A 22,511-nucleotide genomic window follows, 5' to 3' on the forward strand; every position below is an offset into this window, starting at 1 on the left:
CAATCTGCCATCTGTAGCTTGTTTGTAGTCTATTTGTTATCCATATACCTTTTTATTTATTTAGAGACAAGATCTGCACTCCGTCTCAGCTCACTGCAGCCTTGAACTCCAGGATTTGAGGAGTTAAAATAGTGAAACAGTTAGCTATTGAATGGAGGACACATAAACTGCAATCTGTCATAATATGCCATAAGCAAATGAACAGGTAAGGGTACTACTGCCACCCTTTTCTCTTCTTTTCTTTTGAGTTGGAGTCTCACTCTGCCACTCAGGCTGGAGTGCAGTGGCACAACTCATGGCCACCCCAGCATTGACCTGCTGGGCTCCAGCAATTCTTCCGCCTCAGTCTTTCAAGTAACCGGAACTACAGGCACATGCTACCATGCCCAGTTAATTTTTTAATTTATTGTAGAGACGAGGTCTTGCCAAGTGGTCAGTGCTGGTCTCGAACCTGTGGGTTCAGGTAATTCACCTGCCTTCGCCTCGCAAAGTACTGGGATTACAGGCTAAGCCACCAAACCCAGCCTGCCAACCTTTTCAACTACAGCTTCCCATTCTTTTCCTTCCTATAGGGTGTCTTACTATCCTCTAACATCCCATGTTAGGATGCCAATAACTAGACATATATAAAATATGAGTAAAGCTTACTTTTTTTGATTAACACCTAAGTACAAAACAGAAGGCCTAATATTTTCTTTCTTCATCCAAATAAATCTTATATACTCCACTTTGTAGACTGTGGTCTTAAAGCACATGCTGAAGAAGTTAGTTCTAGAACTACCAACTAAATTGCTCAAGTTCATTGATCTTAAAATTTCAAAAAATCATGACCTGGTTATTAAAGAAAACATACAAAAATGATTGCCATAATTGAACTCCACCTTTACCTTTATTTTCTTAATGTGAAAGATATTTCTAATATGAGACAATAACCAAAAAAGTGATGACACTTAGACTGGCAAAAGGTAAAAGTTGGCAGCAAAAGTAGATCTATTCAAATGGCTAAGTGTCCTCCCTTAGCAGACTTTGCTATTTTAAAGAATTGCAAAGCATAAAGAAAGGTAGAGCAATGTCCAATTCATGTTAAAAAGATCAGCAAATCACCCCAGATAAAATATCTAATGAATCCAAAGAATTACACTGAGAGTTTAAACCAGGGATTCAGAGAGAAAAAAGGCAGAGAGGAAATATTTTAGGTTTTGCAGACTGTAAGATCTCTATTGCAACTACCCAACTCTGCTGCAATAGTGCATAGGCAGCCACTGACAATAACATTGTGTGACTGTGTTCCAGTAACATTTTATTTACGGCTGAGCTCATTGGCTCAGCCTGTAACCCTAGCACTTTGGGAGGCTGAGGTGAGTGAATTGTCTGAGCCCATGGGTTTGAGACCAGCCCAGGCAATTTGGCGAGACCTTGTCTCTACAATAAATAAAAAATTAGCCAGGCATGCCTATAGTTCTGGCTACTTGAAAGGCTGAGGCGGAAGGATCACCGGAGCCCAGCAGGTTGATGCTGGAGTGGCTGTGAGTGTGCCACTGGACTCCAGCCTGGGCAACAGAGTGAGACTCCAACTCAAAAAACAAAACAAAACTTTATAAACAAAAACAGGCAGAGCACCAGATTTGGCCATGGTTTGTCAATCTCTGGTTTTAAACTGTGGTTTCTAAGATATATTATGGAAGGGAAAACACAAATATATGTAAGTTCTCTAGGTTTGCAGATACTGTTTTGCTAAGAGTTGTTTCAGCTTCTGCATGTTTAAATGCATGTTGCCTTGAAATTATTTTGTTTTTGGCCTGCTAGATACTGAGCAAACTCTTTTGCTCCTAAAAAAAGCATACTTCGCCGGGCTCGGTGGCTCAGCCTGTAATCCCGCGCCTTTGGGAGGCTGAGGTGAGTGGATTGCCTGAGCCCGCGGGTTCGAGACCCGCCTGGGCAGCGAGACCTCATCTCTACATAAATAAAAACATCAGCCGGGCGTGGTAGCGCATGCCTGTAATTCCAGCTACTCGGAAGGCTGAGGCGGAAGGATCGCCGGAGCCCAGCAGGTCGAGGCTGCGGTGACAGGGAGCGGCCACTGCACTCCAGTCTGGGCGACAAAGTGAGACTCCAACTCAAAAAAAAAAGCATACTTCTTTCCTCCTAAAAAAGATACCGAAGATGTCAAAAAGTCTTTGTTTACAGAGGTGATAGCTATCACACTGTCAATTTAAAATAAAAAATTGTTTACATATATTTCAAAATAATCATTAACTAATTATATAACTATGCCTATGTAACTATATTTTCCAAAACAAAAAACTTTTTTCGTAAGAATAGTAGCATCTCTTATATTTTGCAAATATCTTTAATGTATAGCTTAAGACAGCTGGACTCACATAACTGCTTTTATATTCATTTATTGTGATACATTGTTTTGACTGAGGCACATGAAGAAAATCAGGCTGCATACATATAGACATGCAGCTGGAAAAGGGAGGAGTATTTTACTAGTTTCTTCAGATAATTGTGGGTATTATTCTTCCTTGTCACTACACTGAGATTAGTAGTTGCTAGCAGCTGGGGATAAATGGGGGCGAGGGGGAAATGCTGAGTGAATGCTAATGGACACAAGATTTCTTTTTGGGGTGAGGATAATGTTCTAAAATTTGATTATGGTTGGCCATGCATGGTTGCTCATGTCTGTAATCCCAGCACTTTAGAAGGTTGAGGTGGGAAGATTGCTTTGAGCCCTGGAGTTAGAGACCAGCCTGGGCAACATAGCAAGACCTCATCTCTACAAAAAATAAAAAATTAGCCAGGCATGGTGGCGCATACCCATAGTCCCAACTACAGGGGTAGGTGGGTAGGTTGAGGCAGGAGGATCACATGAGCCCAGGAGGTCAAGGTTGCAGTGAGCCATGATCGTACCACTGCACTCCAGCCTGGGCGACAGAGTGAGATCCCAACACACACACACACACACACACACACACACACACACACACACACACACACACTTTTTTTATTGCAGTGATATTGCAGTGATAGCAGTACAATTCTGTAAAAATACTAAAATTGTACAATTTTAGTATTTTTACAGAATTGTACTGCTATCACTGCAATAAAAAAAAATTTGTGTGTGTGTGTGTGTGTGTTGGGATCTCAAATAAAACTGTTTAACAAAAAAGGAAAGAAAACCAATGTGGCTGGAGCTTAGAAAGGATGAGAAGTAGGAGATGAGACTGGTGACGCAAGTAGGGCTTTTATGTCATGTTAAAGATCAGAGAGTATTTTGTAAGAAAAATGGGAAGGCAATGAAGAGTTTTAGGTAGAGGGAGAAAAAAAAAATCACAGCAAAACTCATCAAGTAGTAGTTTCTTAGAAGTTGTTGCAACGTGTTTACCATAACACTACATGAAAGGGATTGGCAGTAGCAGGCCACCGCCCAGGAGGATGGGGGGAGGGGCACATAACACTAATAAGAGTACCTGATCCCAAACCAGGCAAAACGAGGATCAATGAGAGGCCCAAACTTCACCTGTGCGATGACCATTTATGTATCTAAGCCTGGATTATACCCCACATCTTTAAAATTAAAAAAAAAAGTTGTTGCCGTGTGAAACCTGAAACTGCCTCAATGAACTTTCTATACTCTATTACATTAAAATCCATTGGTATATCTTGCACTTGAACGAGTCTTTTCTGTATGATTTTATAACATGCAAGCACTGGCACACTGGAAAATACTGGCTCACTAAGTTACGAAGATCTTACGAAATGTTAAAACATTGCATCATATGATACACTTTCAAAAAAAAAAATCACTCTTGTTAATATTACAACTGATATCAGAAATTCTGTAAGTAATGGAAAGTTGTCAAGCTCATGATAGCTGATATTCATTCATCTCCAAATTTTTAATTGTTTGTATGTATGTATGTACTTTAAACATGTGGGGTACAAGTCAGGATTGGGTACATAAGTGGTCTACACACAGGTGAAGTTCGGGTCTCCCACTGAACCTCACTTTACCTCAACTGGGATCATGTACCCTAATTGATGTTGTGCCCCTCCTCCCAATTTTTACTTAGCAACAAATCACTTCATCAGTTTTGCAACAAATACTATGAGTTTCCTTTAGCTGACATATCATCTTGTTTATTTCTGAGAAAATATCTATAAACACTTAAGTCTGAGCAACCACGGCTTGTCTTTCAAGTAAAAAGAGTAACATGAACAAGTGGCTAGATGAGCATGAGTCACTGCACAAGTGTTTTTCTTCAAGACAACCATTATTCTTCAATATAAAGCATATTTTATGCATATAGTCCATTTCATCATACAGAATTAAAAAGCATGTATTCAACAATCAAGATTTAATAAAATTAATAAACATTTTTACTGCTTCATCAAGGACACAAGTGAAATTAGCATTTCGTTTCTACTATGAGTAAAATGGCAGCAAAGAATATAATGAGTGGTAGTTAGGTGTCACTGCCTTGAGTCATGATAAGGAGCCAGCAGTTTTACCTACTATTGCTTTTACATCATCAGTGCAAGCATCAACAAGTGAAAAAAGTAAATAATGTCTTAATTATTATAAAAATAGTTTTGTCTTCAGGGATCCAGTGAAAGGATCCCTGAGCCCCCCTCCTAGAGGTTCACTGACCACACTTTCAGAAGTGTACCTTAGAGAAATTGAAGGAGCATAACTTACCAGCTATGTGATCTTAGGCAATTCACTAAACTTTTACTAAGCTATACAAATGATATTAAGGATATTATCATTATCCTTACAGTTGTTCATCAGGATTAAAAGATGTGAAAACATTTTGTATATTGTGTAGCATCATAAAAATATAAGACATTAATACTTGTAACTAATGATATCAGGGTTTCAGTGGACACCGATGACTTCATCCTAACATTTTGCTTCTGTTGTTTTTCTTACAAGCAATATTTACATTTCTACATTAATTCAGACCCTTACAATCAGACATCCAAAAGTGATTCATTAATCATAAATGTTGTTTGCTGCCAGTTGAACACATCTAAGTTTTTATCATATCCCTACTCCACCTTGGCAGCCAAAATTTTCTAGGGCTCTCCCTTCAGTATGTTCATTTGTTTCATCTAAATAAAGTCTTATGTGTTCCATTTGTTTCTCTTCCCTCCCAAAATTTCAAGTCTCCCCACTTCTCTTAGTGAAATACTGTCCCCGTCCTTACAATTAAGTCCATCTTTTCTGGCTATGTAGCCAAGTCTGACTACTTGGCACTTAATGCCTTCTGTTACTAGATATCTTCTCTTTGATTGCCTTTCCTTAACTAGATTGTAAACTCTCTGAGGGTAGTGATTCATTACATCTTACATTTCTCTTCATGCCTTTAACATCTACTAGCACAATGCATTCAGTCTGGCAAATGGTCCTATGTGTGCTCTACTAGAGACTATCATCAATGAAGCACAGACCTTCATACCCAAATAAAGATCTAGAAAACTGTGGTAGCCTAACCTACTTTACAGACTCAAGATCTACAGCCTCTGTCAAATGCAATTTCTAGACAAAGTCTTTATCTGTAAGGCCTACTTGAGTGATAGGGCAAGGTAATCAATATCAAAGGTTGAAATACAATTTACTCTATGGGCAAAAATCATCTTCTTAAAGTGCCCAACATGACACTGAAAGAAAAACAAATACATGGCAATGGACATTAAGGTACATAAATAGATCTAAGACATATTTCTTCATAAAGAAAGGTAATATGAAGTCTAAAAAGCACCACCTATTTAAAACACACAAAAACATATATAGGCCAGGTGTGGTGGCTCACACCTATAATCCCAGCACTTTGGGAGGCCAAGATGAGAAGACTGCCTGAGCCTGGGTTTGAGACCAGCCCAAGCAACTTGGTGAGACCTCATCTCTACAATAAATCAAAATAAGTGGGGCATGGTAGCGTGCTCCTGTAGTTCCAGCTACTTGGAAGGCTGAGGTGGAAAGATTGCCTGAGCCCAGCAGGTCAAGGCTGCGATGGCTGGGAGCGTGCCACTGCCCTCTAGCCTGGGTAACAGAGTAAGACTCCAACTCAAAAAAAAAACAAAAAACAAACAAACAAACAAACAAAACACATATATATAGTGTAACACCATAAAAAATTAACTGAAATGAGTTACTTAAAACTTAACCAAGTTAAAAAGCATAAATTCAAAATGCAGGATAGCAAAAAAGAAATACCAGTTATGAATTGTAGTACATATTATATTGTTTGTTGGTTTGGTTTGTTTGAGTTGGCATCTCACTCTGTCATCCAGGCTGGAGGGTAGTGGAATGCTCACAGCCACAGCAGCCTCGACCTGCTGGGCTCAGGCAATCTTTCCATCTCAGCCTTTCAAGTAGCTGGAACTACAGGCACACGCCACCGTGCCCAGCTAATTTTTTATTCATTTATTGTAGAGATGAGGTCTCGCCAAGTTGCCCAGGCTGGTCTTAAACCCGTGGGCTCAGGCAATCCTCTCACCTTGGCCTCCCCAAAGTGCTGGGATTATAGGGATGAGCCACTGCGCCCGGCCTATATATATGTTTTTGTGTATTTTAAATAGGTGGTTTTTTTTAGACTTCTTATTACCTTTCTTTATGAAGAAATATATCTTAGATCTACTTATGTACCTTAATATCTATTATCATGTATTTGTTTTTCTCTCAGCGTCATGTCTTGGGCACTTTAAGAAGTAGAGACAAGCTCTTGCCAAGTTGCCCAGGCTGATCTCAAACCTGTGGATTTGGGCAAGCCTCGTACCTTGCCTCCCAAAGTGCTGGGATTACAGGCATAGGCCATCATGCCCGGCCTTATTAATCAAAAAGTCCAGTCAAATAGGGAACAAACCAAAGGTAGAAACTTTGTACTGAAAAAGCAACAGCAACTGAAAGGCAGTACTCTCAAGTGATAAAAAGAGCACGGGCTTTGGTGTCACAATAAGCTGGGTTCAGATCCAGTTCAGAAGTCATGAAATTAATGAAATTACAAAATCTCTCTAGGCATCAGTACCCTTATCTGTAAATTGGAGGCTATTACTATGTGACTGGCAGAGTTTTTGAGAGTATTAGTACTAATATAAAGCAGTAAAAAGTATAGACTTTGAAGTCAGATGGTTCTGGGTTGGAACTCACTGTACTTTTTATAGCTTAGGGAACTTAAGACTTAGGTTTCTCATTTATAAAATAAGTATAATAACACCTCCACAGAGCTTGTGTGAGGATAAAGAAATAAAATAATGTCTATACATTATTTTTTATAATGTCTTAAAAATATACCAAGTAAGTGTTCAATCAGGTACTCCTACTAGATATATGCAAATATACATGCACACATACCTCATCTTGCATGGTGCCTGCTGTATTATGCATAAATGTATATAAAATCTCTGTGATTTTATAACTCAATCTATACATGTTAATCAACAAGTTTATTGGCAGTTTCTTAATCATTCCAATTACAGAATTTTCAGGATGATTCAGGGAGTGGAAGCAGAATAACTATCACACTGTTCACTAATAAAGAGAAAGTCTGGGAATAAGAAAACACTAGGTGGGAGATGTGTAAACCTGTATTAGGCATATCAGCTATTCACTCTGTAAGCTCACAATCCTTATGCTATATGCTTATTTGTTAATACAAGTCATTTAATATTTACTTTTCTGCCAAAGGCAAAGTCAGGCATAAATTTAATTATTTTCCCAAACTATCCCTCAATTCAAGTTAGTCTACCTGCAGATGTTTTGGCTCTAGACCAAATTCACCAGCCTGCAGGGGGAGAAGTGATTCTACCACTTTTTCAAAGACATTTTGAAACTGGAAGCATTAAGAAACTGTAGCAACTGTTTCATACCACTATTCCATGAGGCTGGAGTGGCTGGACCTGGTTCCCATAAACCACATATCTGCCAGTAATTGTTTTGTTTTCTGAATTTCCTGAAAATGGATTATGCACCCACAGGGATTAAAAAAAAAAAAAAGGGAGAGGATGGGTAATTCCATGTACTTAAAGGAGTTTAAGTCTCTCACAGTAGGAACCTCTGCTATGAGTTTGCTCATTTTGTTTACTTTCAACCTACATTAAATTAAATCAAGTAAAAACGGGTCAGTTCTAACACCAGCCAGTAGAAAATTAATAAAATCGAAGGAATGTACCATTAATGAGGTATGACAGATAGTCTTATTTGGACAACTTCACATCCAAACCAAAGTGCACATCTACACCTTTTAGTAATGACCTGAGTATAGAACATTGCTTTTGTCAAATGTATAAGTCTGTGTCTCCTAAGTAGACAATTATGTCTCCAACACAAATCTATTTTAACACTAAATGCCATAGGACAGTTTTGCTAAGCTCTTTATGCTAGAGGTACACTATTAACAAAGATAACACATACAATTCTGTTTTTTTTGTTTGTTTGTTTAATTTCATTCTGAGCAAACTGTCACAGAATACAATTACGTTTTTGAATATGAGGTATGTATGTTATGTATCTGGAACCTTATACAAAAGATGTTGAAGTTATGAATAAATTGTTTTGGCACAGTAATTACTTATTAATGCCACAGTAATGTTTAAAATATTTGATGATACATACTTCCTTTAAAGATACAAAAAAAGCCAACATAAACTTTCACCACCCACCCACTATGATTAATTCAGGTTTTCAGAGTTCTCTTTAAATGAAGGGAATAAGCACAATCTTATGAAACAGAAAATCATTTTAATTCGTCACTCTCTTTATTAAGAACCTTACAAACAATTTCATATGCTCCCAAACTTACCTTTTCATTCTTCTTGTCTATCTCTGGTGGTTGCTTTGCTGTTACACTTTGAGAAGTTCGTACAACTTCACCCTCAGCCGCTTCAACAGTCCGTCCATTTGGCTGCACAGACAACAAAAAAATATCATGTTGTCAAACTGCCTGGCAGATCAAATCAAAGATTTATATTCCAGAAAAGTGTATGCTACAATCAAATTCTACCTCCTGACCCAAATTTAAAAGGTTTTTATATAGCAATGTTATCTAAGACTTGATGAACTGCTGTCCCCCAAAACAGTGTTTTGAAATAAAAATGTAGTAAACCTATAAACAAAATTCTGTACCATAAATTTCCTGATCTCACCCAGATATCAATACTTCTAACAAAAATAATGAAATGGAGGCAGTTAAAAGAATTAAGTTGCACCTGCACTCTGACCACCAATTAACTGTGTAATATCAGAACATTTTACTCATTATCTCTGAGCCTCATTTCTACATCTATAAAATAACAGGTGTGATCTATTCAAGTTAGCAAACTTTTTCTGTAAAGGGGCAGAGAGAAAACATTTTACGTTTTAAGGTCAATACAGTCTCTGTTGCCAACTACATACATAACTCCTCCATTGTAACACAAAAACAGCCACAGATAATACACAAACAATGAAAGTTAGATATCTCTAATGTCCCCTCTAATTCTACAATTTAATGGCTCTATTGTTCTGAGATTAAGAAGCTTTACCAACCCACTGCCACAACCTAAAAAGGATAGCTCAGCTTTCCTAACATTTCTAAAATAAAATGATAGCACTTTGAGGTGTTCATGAGTAGAATTAAGCCTGTGATTTTCAAATCTGTCTTTTAACCAGAATCATTATTTTTTTTCTTTAAAAATAATTGGCCAGACCCAGTGGCTCATACCTGTAATCCCAGCACTTTGGGAGGCTGAGGCAGAAGGACTGCTTAGCCCAGGAGTTCAAGACCAGCCTGGCACATAGCAAAACCTCATCTCTTAACGGGGCGGGGGGGGGGGGGGGGGATCATGATGATGCAAACCTATAGTCCCAGCTAACTGGGAGGTTGAGGCAAAAGGATCACTTGAGTCTAGGATGTCTAGGCTGCAGTGAGCCAGGATCTTGACACTGCACTCAAGCCTGGGCTACAGTGAGACCCAGTCTCAGGAAAAAAAAAAAAAAGAGCATTTCTGAGTCCCAGCATCAAAAATGTATATAGACTGAGAAGGTTGAGAAGTTTAAAGAATGAGCCCTAGGTATCTGTATTCTAACCTTCTTTCTGAATCCTACATTTTTTTTTCACTTGTGCATTTCCCTCAAATTCAACATAATAAAATCAGTGAATCAATACACTGTTTTCTTTTTCTTTTTTTTGAATTGGGAGTCTCACTCCTTCGCCCAGGCTGCAGTGCAGTGGCATGCACGCTCCCAGTCACCCCAGCGTCGACCTGCTGGGCTCCCACAATCCATCTGCCTCAGCCTTCCAAGTAGCTGGAACTACAGGCGCACACAACCATGCCTGGCTAGTTTTTTATTTTATTGTACAGACAAGGTCTCACCAAATTGCCCGGGCTGGTCTCGAACCCGTGGGCTCAGGCAATCCACTCACCTCGGCCTCCCAAAGTGCTAGGATTACAGGCTGAGTCACTGAGCCTGGCCAATATACTGTTTTCAACGGCTTTATTTTCGGTTTTTGCAGAACAGTCTTACCAGACTACCTACTCATTGTAGTAGAGCTATGTTCAAGAAAATAACATAAATGTTCCAAGTTTCTTTCTTTCTTGAGTCGGGGTCTTCCTCTGTTGCCCAGTAATACGCTGCTGCCCAGTTCAGTAGTACAATCACGGCTCACTATAGCCTTGATATCCTGGGTTCAGGCAGTCCTCCTGCCTCACCTTCCCAAATAACTGGGACTACAGGTGCACACCTGGCTTTTTTTTTTTTTTGCTTTTTTATAGGGATGAGGTCTTGCTATGTTGCCCAGGCTGGTCTCAAATTCCAGGGCTTGAACAATCCTCCAGCCTTAGCCTCCAAAGTGCTGGGTTTATAGATGTGAGCAACCACACCCGGCTGAATGTGCAAAGTTTCTATAAATGACTTTACCTGCATTTGTTAAAAATGATCAGATATACAGTTGGAAAAAAAGAGACCATTTATATTCCCAAATCCAATTTGTATGCTTTCCAAAGATTTGTGGCAGAAAATCAAAACAAAAGCTGTCTTTTAGCTGATTAAATTACTAATTAATCCAAATTTAATCTGCTGAGTCTTAAGCAACTTGAAGTCAGACAGCTAATGCCAAAACCATGCTTTCTCAGCCTTGACTTACTTTTCTTTCTTCTGTGCCACTTTAATGTTGCCTCCTCTAATCTTTCTTTCTGTGTATATATGTATATGGAAGGAGGGGAGAAAGAAGGAGGCAGTGCACAGAGAAAGGTAAGAAACCTCAGAATGGAATGTGGACTCAGGGCCCATCTACATCAAGAATACAACATTTTGTTCTTCCTAGTCACTTATATACACCTCCTTCATTTTACTCATGTAAATGACTACGCCGAGTCATTTAAATTTATTTATTAACTGTTAAAAGATTGGGAATTAAGTCGTAAAAAACTATCGTAAAAACTTTCCAAAAAGTTTAATGCCATTTATTTGAGACCAACTGCAATCACTATTGATAGCCTCCCAAAATCTTTCCTTTCAAATGAACAATCTGGAGTCCTCAATCAGCGACCAATAACACTACCATAGGTTCCAAAACACCCAGTTTTAATTTCCAGAGGCTCTGAAATGATCAGCAAGTCAAAGGTGCTCACACACTCCTACCTGTGTGAATTCTAGTTTCTGCTTTGCAACACCAATCTATGCAATAGATATAAATGCAGCTCTTATCTCAAGCCTAAGCAGACCTCCCAATTTTCTGCTAACTCTTGGGAATTATATAGCTCTTATCACTACTGGGATTTCAGAAGTCATCAACAACTCATACATGCCTGATACCACAAGAGAAAAGTCAACAGAATTCTTAGGAAGCAGTAAAAAAAAAAAAGAATATACTTCAGTGGCTCTCCCTCACAGAGCAGCACCAATCTGGCCCTTTATTCTGTCACTAGCAGGTCAAGAAAGCCTTGTCCTGGAAAATCATTAACTGTATTTTAAGTTAGCAAATCCTTAAATGGGTACACATTACATAGGTCTTCTCACATGAAAAGTAACTAACTGCAAACCAAAATGACAAATTTAAAGTGTCTGCCCTTGTGACTGTCAATATGGGTTTTATATAAAAGTACTGTTTTCTCTGATCATAGAATTTTAATACGTACATTGGATTTCTAGATTACATAGGCATCTCATTGTACCGCAGTTACAAATTCTCTTGAGAACTTTGAGGTCTTCCCCTCTAGGGCCAATCAAAGTTACTTTAATATTTAGCATAAATCTATATTTTAGGTTAAATCAAAGATGTTCTTCAAATTTGATGACAGTAAACCAGTAACAGAAAATTGATAAAATCATTTTATTTATATAGCTAAACACCTTGTAAGCACTGCCATGTCGACCTTACTGTTATAATTCCCTTCAACCCCAACTTGGATCCTTTTTTAGAATACACGCTCAAGAGAACAGTTTGTATGTTGGCAGAGGTAGTAGTATGTAACAGTTGTGAATCTATGAGAGGATGTAATGGTTCATGACTGTAATCCTTGCACTTTGGGAGGCTGAGGTGGGAGGACTGCTTGAGGCCAGGAATTCCAGATCAGCCTAGGCAACATAGCAAGACCTCATCTCTACAAAAATAAAAAAATTAGCTGGGTGTTATGACATGTACCTGTAGTCCCAGATACTTGGGAGGCTGAGGCTAGATGATTACTTGAGCCCAGAAGGTCAAGGCTGTGGTGAACCATAATCCTGTCACTGCAGTCCAACCTAAGCGAGACCGCTGACTCAAAAAACAAACAAAACTAAACACAAGCATTGGTTTTCAATATTTTACATCTGGTGGGTATGAAATACGGATTACAAGTGATTCATGCTCTTCTTAGATACTGATGGATGTCTTTTGGAGGCCTGGCATTCATGGAACAGTCTGAAAACTACTAGTATAGCTGAAGAAAAAACTAACTAAAATTTAACCCTTTTTACTTGGAGACATCTTGCAGATAACCTACCAACAACTCAACTGCACTATTTTACGAAACAGTGAAAAACAAACCACTTCATACTAAATACTGTGGCACTGGAACCAATTATTTTACTGTAATAATATTTGGCTTATAATGGAATTCTGGACACCGAAGAACTCATTTCTGACAAAAAAAAAATCAAAATTTTATATCATGTATTTTTCTAATGTGTGGTAATGTGTGAAACAGTCTCCAACATGCATTGCAGGTTCATTGATACATATTGTGCAACTGTAATTCGTTTGATGTCTTCCACCTGGTGTTTTTCTATTTCAGCACACAATTCAGTCTAGTATTCTTCCTCCCACATTAATAATATGTAATTTATTGTCTAATCTGTTGTTCAAAGAAAATGTGAAAGGACATACTTGTGATTCCTGAAAACCATTTCTCAACTGGTCGATACCTCAGTATATACTCCATCTCTTTATTTGCTTTTTCATGCAATTTGAATAGAAAATGTCAAGGAAACATATTTTTTAAAAATCTGCGCTTGTCTAAGCTTGTCCTGAACAATCACCAGCAATCTCTTTATGTTTCCTAAGGAAGGACGTCTGAGTGGCAAAGGGTTAAAACTGGTCAAAAAACACCAATTCCTCACTTAGATCTCTTGATTTTGCTTGAATAATAATTTAAAAATACTTTCAAGGCTTTCACAACCTTGAGAAATAGCACACTAATCAATAATGCTAAAGCACAACAAAAATGAATGTTCAGAAGGTTTATTACTGTTTTTGATATCTAAGATGAGAACAACTATTAAAGGTCTTTTCTGTCAGAACTATTCAAAAAAGGTCTTTTATGTTAGGCCTTTAGCAGAATAAGATGAAAAAGTCCTGTCACATAACCAAATACATGGAGCCAAAATTCTGGAGCTTTTGTAAAGGTCATTATAATTTTCAGCAGAAACTTCTGACTCTAAAAGTAAAATTTAAAAGCAATAAAGAAAGTTATAATTCACTGGGAAAATTGGATTTGTTCTCTGAATGCAATTTAATATCCTGGAACATGCCATCAAAACCAAAGAGGTATACTGAAAATAACAGGGAGTTCTAGAAACTAAGATATCGTTTTATCTTTGAAACTCCTTTGCTCTATAACCTTGAATAAGTCACCTAATGTTTCTGAATCTCAAGATTCCTCTTCTGTAAAATCATAAATATTTGTTTTACGTATCACTTGAAGTTTTTTTTTTTGTTTGCGTGTTCTTTTTTTTGAGTTTGAGTCTCACTCTGTTGCCTGGGTTGGAATGGGGTGACATGTTTACAGCTACTACACCCTTGATTATTGGGCTCAGATGATCCTTCTGCCTCAGCTTTCCAAGCAGCTGGAACAACAGGCGCGTGACACCACACCTGGCTAATTTTTTGATTTATTGTAGAGATGAGGTCTCGCCAAGTTGCCCAGGCTGGTCTGGAACCTCTGGGCTCAGGCAATCTCACCTCTGCCTCCCCCAAAGTGCTGGGATTATAGGCGTGAAACCACCACACCTGACCTTACATATCACTTGAAGTTTTTGATTATTATTCATTTAAGAATTAAAACTAAGAAACACAGTGACTTAAAAGTAAAAAGAAAATCCAATAAGTGGCAAGTGATATAATTTAATATTATCAGCAAAACCACTATCTAAGAAAAATAATTATATTGGGAATATATTAGGACAAATTTATTTGGCACAATATAGACTGTCCAATTAATCTATGAAATGACATTTTAGCCACTTCATTCAGCATTTAGTTTAACAAATAATTTCCAAAGGCTCTTACATGCCAGGCACTGTTTCACACTGGCTTAAAATCTTGGAGGGAGAGACACCCAAAAAGTAAATGGGTAATTAAACAAATAATTTATAATAGTGATAGCTATTATGAAGGAAACATGAGACTGAGACAGAAAACTAGAAGACGATGTCTATTTCAAATAGAGTAATCAGGAAAGTGACTGTTAAGGTGAGACCTTGCCAGGTGCAGTGGCTAACGCCTGTAATTCCAGCATTTTGTGAAGCAGAGGCAAGGAGGTTGAGCTCGAGCCCAGGGGTTGGAGACCAGCCAGGGCAACTTGGCGATCATCTCTACAATAAATAAAAAAATTAGCCAGGCATGGTAGCATGCACCTGTAGTTCCAGCTACTTGGAAGGCTAAGGTGAAAGGACGGCTGAGCCCAGCAGGTCATCCTGCCATAACCAAGAACGTGCCACTGTACTCCAGCCTGAGCAAGAGTGAGACTCTGACTCAATAAACAAATAAATAAAATAAAATGAGAACTAAAGGCTAATAAGAATAGTGGGGGGGAGGGGAAAGGGAGAAGATTGTTCCAGAAGTGTTAATAATAGCTCATGTAAAGGTACTGGGTTGTGAAAGAGTTTGAAGAACTGAAAAAAGATCAGTGTAGCTGCAAGTAGCAAATGAGAGGAAACTGACTCAAAATCAGCTTAAAAAGAAAAGCAAGTGGTGGGTCATACAGGCCACAGAAAGAGGTTTAGATTTCAAATGCAAAAACTACTGAAGTGTTGGTTTTAGGCAGGATGATGATCTGTTTTGAAAAAAGACTCATTACTAGACCTTGAGAAAGGACTAGAGGCAGTCAAGGGAAGGCTACTGCTGCAGTTCAGGTGAGCTAAGGTGACAGCAGAGACAGCAATCAGATTGTGTATATACTTTGGAGATAAAATTGATGATACTTTGCTAATGGATTAAATATGAGGTTAAGAAGATATAAAGAGGGGAGGAAAAAGGTTAAAAATCAAAGAAGATTTTTGATTTTTGGCTTGAACAACTGAATGGATGATAAAATAATTTATGTTTTATAGAAATGGAAAGACGAGGACAGGGCAATTATGAGTTCTGTTTTGGAGATGGCACAATTTTGAGATAAGTGTCAGACTTTCAATTGGAGAAATCAAGTTTATACTTAGATATGAGGTTCTGGAAATGTGAGGAGTGGTCCAGATATAGAAGTTAATATACAGTGTACTCCATTATTAGAGAATCCTTTATTGGTGAATTTGCCTGTTCACTAAGTTTATCTGTAACCCCAAAATGAATACTTGAGGTGTTTTTACGATCATTTGTGTATATGCACAGGGCTGCAAAAGATCTGAGTCACCATATAGGCACATTCTCAGCTAAGTTCCAGGCAATACTCTGCCTTCTTATTTCAGCTCTCATAATTGTCAACAAGTATCCTTCCTGAGGCCTATTTCGTGTCATATATTTTGCATTTTGTTGGTGATTTTGCTGTTTAAAATGCCCTTCAACTGTAGTGCTGACATGCTGCTTAGTATTTCTAAGAGTAAGAAGGCTGTAGTATACCTTACAGAGAAAATAGGCATATTAGATAAGCTTCATTCAGGCATGAGTTCAATGTTAACCAATCAACTATATTAAATGTCTTTACCCAGATACACACATAAACGAAGGCACACATAAATGTACTGATTGATTAATTGGTGAAAATATTGTGACCAGATGCTTAGACCCTGCACTTTCCCTAGGATCTCTAATTTTGTACTTGCTAATTTAATGTTTATAGTGACTTTACAGAACTATTGCAGATAAAGAGAATGGACTACATTAATCTATTCCATTACTATTTATAAAGTACCTTCTTTGTGTGTAACCACTAGCGATGTGCTCTATGCTACTAATATGGATAATGAGCAGGCGCTCAGATACTTGCTGAGTAACTATTAGAACATCAAATCGTGATATTAGATCATTTTAATCTAAAAATATGGCAAATACATAGTTTCCATTAAATATATAACATTATTCTAGGTGTTACAAGGAAATATACCTCTAGCTTGGGAGCGAGGAAAAGCTTTACAGCTAAAGCAGCACTGCAGTTGGGCCTTGAAGGACAGGCAGAACTTGGTAGAGAGAAAGAAGGGTCTTTAAATAGACAAAATATGATCAAAGAGACACAGAAATCTAGCTAAAATAAAATAAAATAATTATTTCTTGTCTTAGGAGTAATGATGAGAAACAAGTCTAAAGTAATGTTAGATCATCAAGAGGCTTTAGTGTCATACCATGGGCTTCGGATTTTATTCAACAGGTGATGGGGAAACTACTGAAATGATGTGAATATGGAAGTCACATGATCAGGGATCAGTTTCAAAAGATTTAACTCACATGAGCAGGCAGAAAAGACTGGCAACAAAGAGATCAGAAGCAGGAAAACCAGTTAGAATGTTGTTAGAATAGTCTAAGCAAAAGGTAATAAAAGTTCTAAAGTAGGGCAGTAGCAGTAAAACTGGAGTAGAAGTAGCAACTATGAAAGACACTGCATACCATCAGAATACAGTCATGTGATGCTTAATGACAGGGATATATTATGAGAAATGCACTACTGTGTGAACATTACAGAGTATACTTACACAATCAAGATGGTATAGCCTATTGCTCCTAGGATACAAACCAGTATAGCATGTTACTATACTGAATACTAGACATTTGCTAACACAATAATGTGTGCATCTAAATATATCTAACCATGGAAAAGGCACAGTCAAAATAGTATTATAATCTTATGGGGCTGCCATCATATATATTCAGTCTGTTGCTGACCAAAACATTATTATGCAGTGCATGACTGTACTTTATTGTCTGCAGAAGAATGGACCTCACAAAACTGGAGCCAGATGAGGCAAACAGCCATCTTCCACTGTAAAAATAAAAAGGGGGCTCATATGACTATTTACCAGGCAAGAAGCTGTATAAATACTTTTGTAGGACATCTTACTATATCATACATTCAGTAATTATTTTTTGAATGCCAAGCACCATGCAAGGTTATATGGAAGCAAATGAGAGGAAACACTACTCTTCTGTTCACTGAGCTTAGAGATATGAAAATTATACTATAGCAAATCTTTACAAAAATTCGAACACTAATATGTAACAACTTGTTCATTAAAATGAATTTTCTTTGAAGCTGATCCTGATTATGTGCTTCTATTTGAAATTCAAAGCAACTGTTATAGACCAGTTATCTGATATCGCACATCTATCTAAATCATTGCTCTAATTAAAAATCAAGTGAAAAAAATATTTTCTGAGTGTGCATTTAATATACACTCTGAACTAGATGTCATGAAAAATACATATAATAATGATTTCCAAAAATGCCAAGAGCTAAGCCCAGTAAAGAGTGACCCCCTTCTCACCCGCCACTTTTAGGGTAGCAAAACGCAATTCATACCCTAAAAGACCTATGGCATGATTTTATTAGGGGATAAAAGCCAAATTGGTAAAAAGAATTTCAAAAAGTGCTTATGAAAAGGTTGAGGTAAAAACAGATTTTAAAGAGCTAACCACCATCTACATAAACTATTAGAAACAAAATTTGAAAATGAGAGCTGCAAAATTTGGAATGATTTAAGAGAAAACTAAAAATCACGGAATAAAAAAGATGAAAGTGAAATTATACAGAAGCAAAATGTCCTAGAATATGGAATGTCTTTTCAAAGAAACCATACCAGTTTACATTACTAAATCCACTTGGATCAGACTAAGTACTCTCTAAAATATATATCAGAATGATAATGAAGAGATGGATTAGGAGATTATACATAGCTCCACTTAGACCTCTTTTATTATGGATCTTATAGCCCTATTCTAGTGAGTGATTTTCAAATGACTATGCCAAGAGAGCTTGTTAAAAATGCAGATTCCCAGGATCCAGTTCCAGAGACTTTGAATTTATAAGACCCAGGGTAGGGTCTCATAAACATTCAAAGTCACTCTGTAGCAAGTAGCCAAGGATAACACTTGGAAGAATATTGTAGAGTTTTAACTCACCTAAGATCTTCAATTTATAAACAAGATAAGCTAAACAGAGCAAGGCTAAATGCCTCACTCGAGTTCAGCATTCCCCGTTCCTCCAATCCTGGGCCTTGGCTGTTTCTCAGGCCTCTCCCACTATCTTACTCCTACCCACTTTCAAAGCCAGCTTCTGTGACAAGGCCTTTCATGCCCACATGAGCCCACACTGAGGTTGTATTGTTAATTTTTTAAGCATACCTTTTTCCACAACTGGAACAAAAACCCTCCTGGAATGAAACTGAGCTTTTACTTTTGTATTACCTTCATAAAGAGACATACTAATATTCCCTTTTACTGCTTTCAATTTATAAGCAGTGTCTTGCTTTTCTTCAAGTAAATACCTAGCACAGTGCAAGGCTTTAATGAGTGCTAAATCCAGCGTCTTATAATTCCTAGCCTTGTAAAGTAGCAGTTTTACTAACAGTGGGTCATGCCTCACAATCAAACGTGAAACCAATTTAGTAGGTCATGAACCACATTACAAAAACAAGTTTTGTGTGTGTACTATAATGTCAAATATATTTCTTACTGCAGGTAGCAGTCAAAAAAGCTTGAAGGGCTAGATGCAGTGGTTCACCTCTATAATCTCAGCACTTTGAGAGGCTTGAGCCCACGAGTTTGAGACCAGTCTAAGCAACGGTGAGACCTCATCTCTACAAAAAAATCAAAGGTGACATGCGCCTGAAGTCCTAGCTACTCAGGAGTCTGAGGTGGAAGGATCGCCTAAGCCCAGGAGTGAGCCATGACCATGCCACTGCACTCTAGTCTGGGTGACAGAGAGAGACTGACTCTGACTAGAGGGGGAAGAAAAAAGAAAAACCCCAAAGTCTGAAAGTCACAATTCTGTAAATGTTGATTAAGTTAAACTTCTCCAATACATCTTCAACATTCAGCAGGCAAAGATACTCTCACCCAACTAACACTCAGCTATCCAGACTCTCCATTCTCCACTCCTTAAAACTAACACTTCCCTGCTTCATTAACTCAAATGAAAAGTAGGGGCCGGGCTCGGTGGCTCAGCCTGTAATCCCAGCACTTTTGGAGACTAAGGCAGATGGATTGCCTGAGCCCGTGGGTTTGAGACCAGCCTGGGCAACTTGGTGAGATCTCATCTCTACAATAAATCAAAAACTAGCTGGGCATGGTAGGGCGCACCTGTAGTTTCAGCTACTTGGAAGGCTGAAGCAGAAGGATTGCTGGAGCCCAGCAGGTCGACACTGGGGTGGCCATGAGTGTGCCACTGCACTCCGGCCTAGACAACAGAGTGAGACTCCAAATCAAAAAAAAAAAAGAAAAGAAAAGCAGGGGTAAGTCCTAAGTCTAATGAGCATTTTTCATAGTACTGTAAAAGCATTCACCAGAGTCTGTGTTCCTTCCTCAGATGAGTCATCCAATTGTTATGATGCACTTCAGATGGACTCTTGGGGCATTTGTCTCTCAACTCAAGTCCATGTGAAATTCTAGATTATCCCAAATAGGGCTTTGATAGTTTTCACAACCTGCTTCACTCACACAGACTCACGCTTAATGTATGTGTTTTTTTTTTCAAGATCACCTTTATTCCCTACCTTGGAGTCAGGTTCTGTTTTCACCATAATATTACTTTCTGGTAATCCTTGATGCTCTCTCTACAAATTTTTAATTGTGTTGTATTTTCTCCTAACTTAAGGTAATATTCACATTGACAAAGTTGTGCCCTTTACTAGGCTTCATATGCATCCTGCATCTTCTCAATCAGTGGAAAATATGTGAACGCTTATTCAGGCCTAATAATGAACTGTGACCTGTCACATCGTCTTTTTACTGTTACCAACAGAAGTCTCCTTAGTTTGAACTCGAATTCCACTTCCTTCAGTAACTTTCCTAAAGCCCTCCAACAGAATTAGTCTCGACCTTCCAATCCTCATTAACACTGTTTATACCTCCATAGCCCCATAAGTCTACACAAAATTCTAGTTATTTGTGAATCTGTCTCCCACACTAGTATCCATGATTAACCCTCCTATGTGTATCTCTCGCACTGCCCACAAACATCAGAGTGCACTTCACATAGCAAGGCCTTGGTACCGGTTTGCTGAACTGTACTGAAAAGGTGAAGAGCTCAATTCAGTGGATATATAAATAGGTTAGGAGTTGTTTCTAACTCTGCACACTCTCCACATTCTCAATTTGCTCAACTGTAAAGTATTTTAAAAACATATAAAGCTACGAAAGATGAAATGGGAGAACCATGGGAACAGCCATAACGAATGCCTAAGTAAAACATGAAGGCATGACAAAACAGATGTGATGCCCTCTGCATTTCCACATGTGGCTCAGTAAATCGGGGCCTGAATTCCTGTCTTAGCTTCCATCATTCTGCCCTGTCATCCCCTTAGACTCTATTTCCAAAACCTGCCACACCACGGGGTGCACAACACACCACTTCCCTCAACTCACTTGGCTCTGTCTCATAGGGCCATATACCCCAAAGTATATTAGGTAACCGACTCCCCCTGCCTGGTTCCTGTTCCGGCCTCCGTTGGCCACATTCACCACCACAAAAGTGGGCAACCATTTCCCTTTAACAGTCCCAACTAAAATGGAAGCGCGTCTAGACCTGGGCACCTCTAATCCTCCGTAAGCCCCAGAGTTTCTAGGTCACCGTATTTCCTCCACCGGCTACCGCCTCAATGTGACTTGAGACCGACATCCTATCTTCCAAGCGCAGTCTTTCCACAACTTCCCAACACCACCTTAGGGTCCCGTGACCCTCCACAGGCAGCTATTCTGCAGGCCTTAAGGAAGGTTGGTATGTTATTCCAGCAGTCAAGGTTCCCAAAGATGACTTGACCTCTGGGGACTTTCATTTACACGGACCCCCAGACCTTCGAACTTCCTTCTTCGACGCCCGACTTCCCCGGCCGACCTGGACACTTCCTGAGTTTCCCCCCGTCCCTACGCAACGTGCCCACCCGTGCCACCTCTGCCTCCGCTTTGGGAGATCCGCCCCTCGCTGACCGCTCTCTTTTCCCTTCCCGTCTGGGGCCCGGCCTCCCCCAGCTCGGGGGTCTCCACGCCGGCCCTTCGCCCCCACGCTGCCGCCGCTCATCCCGGACTCACTTTGGGCTTGTCGGGCAGTTTCTTCCGGTTCTTCTTCTTCTGCTCCTCGCTCCTGAGATGCTTCAGCAGAGCCAGGTCGTCAGAGGCTGCGGCCGCCGCCTCCTCCCGCTTGCGGGGCGGGCTCCTCCGCTTCTTGCGGGCGCCGGCGCAAGCCGCGGTCCAGCCGTAGCCCAGCAGGCACAGCAGCAGCAGCCCGAGCGCGGCCGTGCCCACCAGGATCACCCAGCCCGGGTACCGCTTCGGCTCCAGCCCCAGGTCGAGGCCCAGCTCGGTGCGCAGAAAGCCTAGGCCGACCGAGAGCATTTCCCGCAGCCGGGCCGAGCCCTCCTCGGCCTGCTGGGCCAGCTCGTCCTGCCAGCTCCGTGCAGCCATCTTCCCTCGCGTCAGAGGGACTCGCAGGAGGACGCTGGGGCGCCGAGACGCCGTGGAATGGTCAAGGGAAGCGCGCAGGGGCCGGGCCGGGCTGTCTCAGGCCCAGCGCATCGCGGCCGCCCCTCGCGCCGGAGCCGGGGATCGGCCGCTGCCGCCGCGGGGAGGGCACGGGTGTTCCCAGCTTCCCCCTAGTCAGCCTCGCTCCGCCGCCGCCGGGAGGGGAGG

At 39.7% G+C, this 22,511-nt stretch overlaps 1 protein-coding gene across 5 annotated transcripts in view; it reads right to left on the reverse strand.

Moving 5' to 3' along the window:
• MTDH (metadherin) overlaps nt 1-22,511 on the reverse strand; it is a 60,645-nt gene extending 38,134 nt beyond the window's left edge. For all 5 annotated transcript variants that reach the window (XM_008055894.1, XM_008055897.1, XM_008055895.1 and 2 more), the window contains exons 1-2: nt 21,915-22,511; nt 8,808-8,909 (exon numbers count right to left, since the gene is read on the reverse strand). In XM_008055894.1, coding sequence (XP_008054085.1) covers nt 8,808-8,909; nt 21,915-22,286 — 474 coding nt within the window. In that variant the 5' untranslated portion in view covers nt 22,287-22,511. The remainder of the gene's footprint in view (nt 1-8,807; nt 8,910-21,914) is intronic.

The sequence above is a fragment of the Carlito syrichta genome, unplaced genomic scaffold (genome assembly GCF_000164805.1).
Source record: "Carlito syrichta isolate Samal-C Ts95f unplaced genomic scaffold, Tarsius_syrichta-2.0.1 Scaffold302021, whole genome shotgun sequence".
Lineage (NCBI taxonomy): Eukaryota > Metazoa > Chordata > Mammalia > Primates > Tarsiidae > Carlito > Carlito syrichta.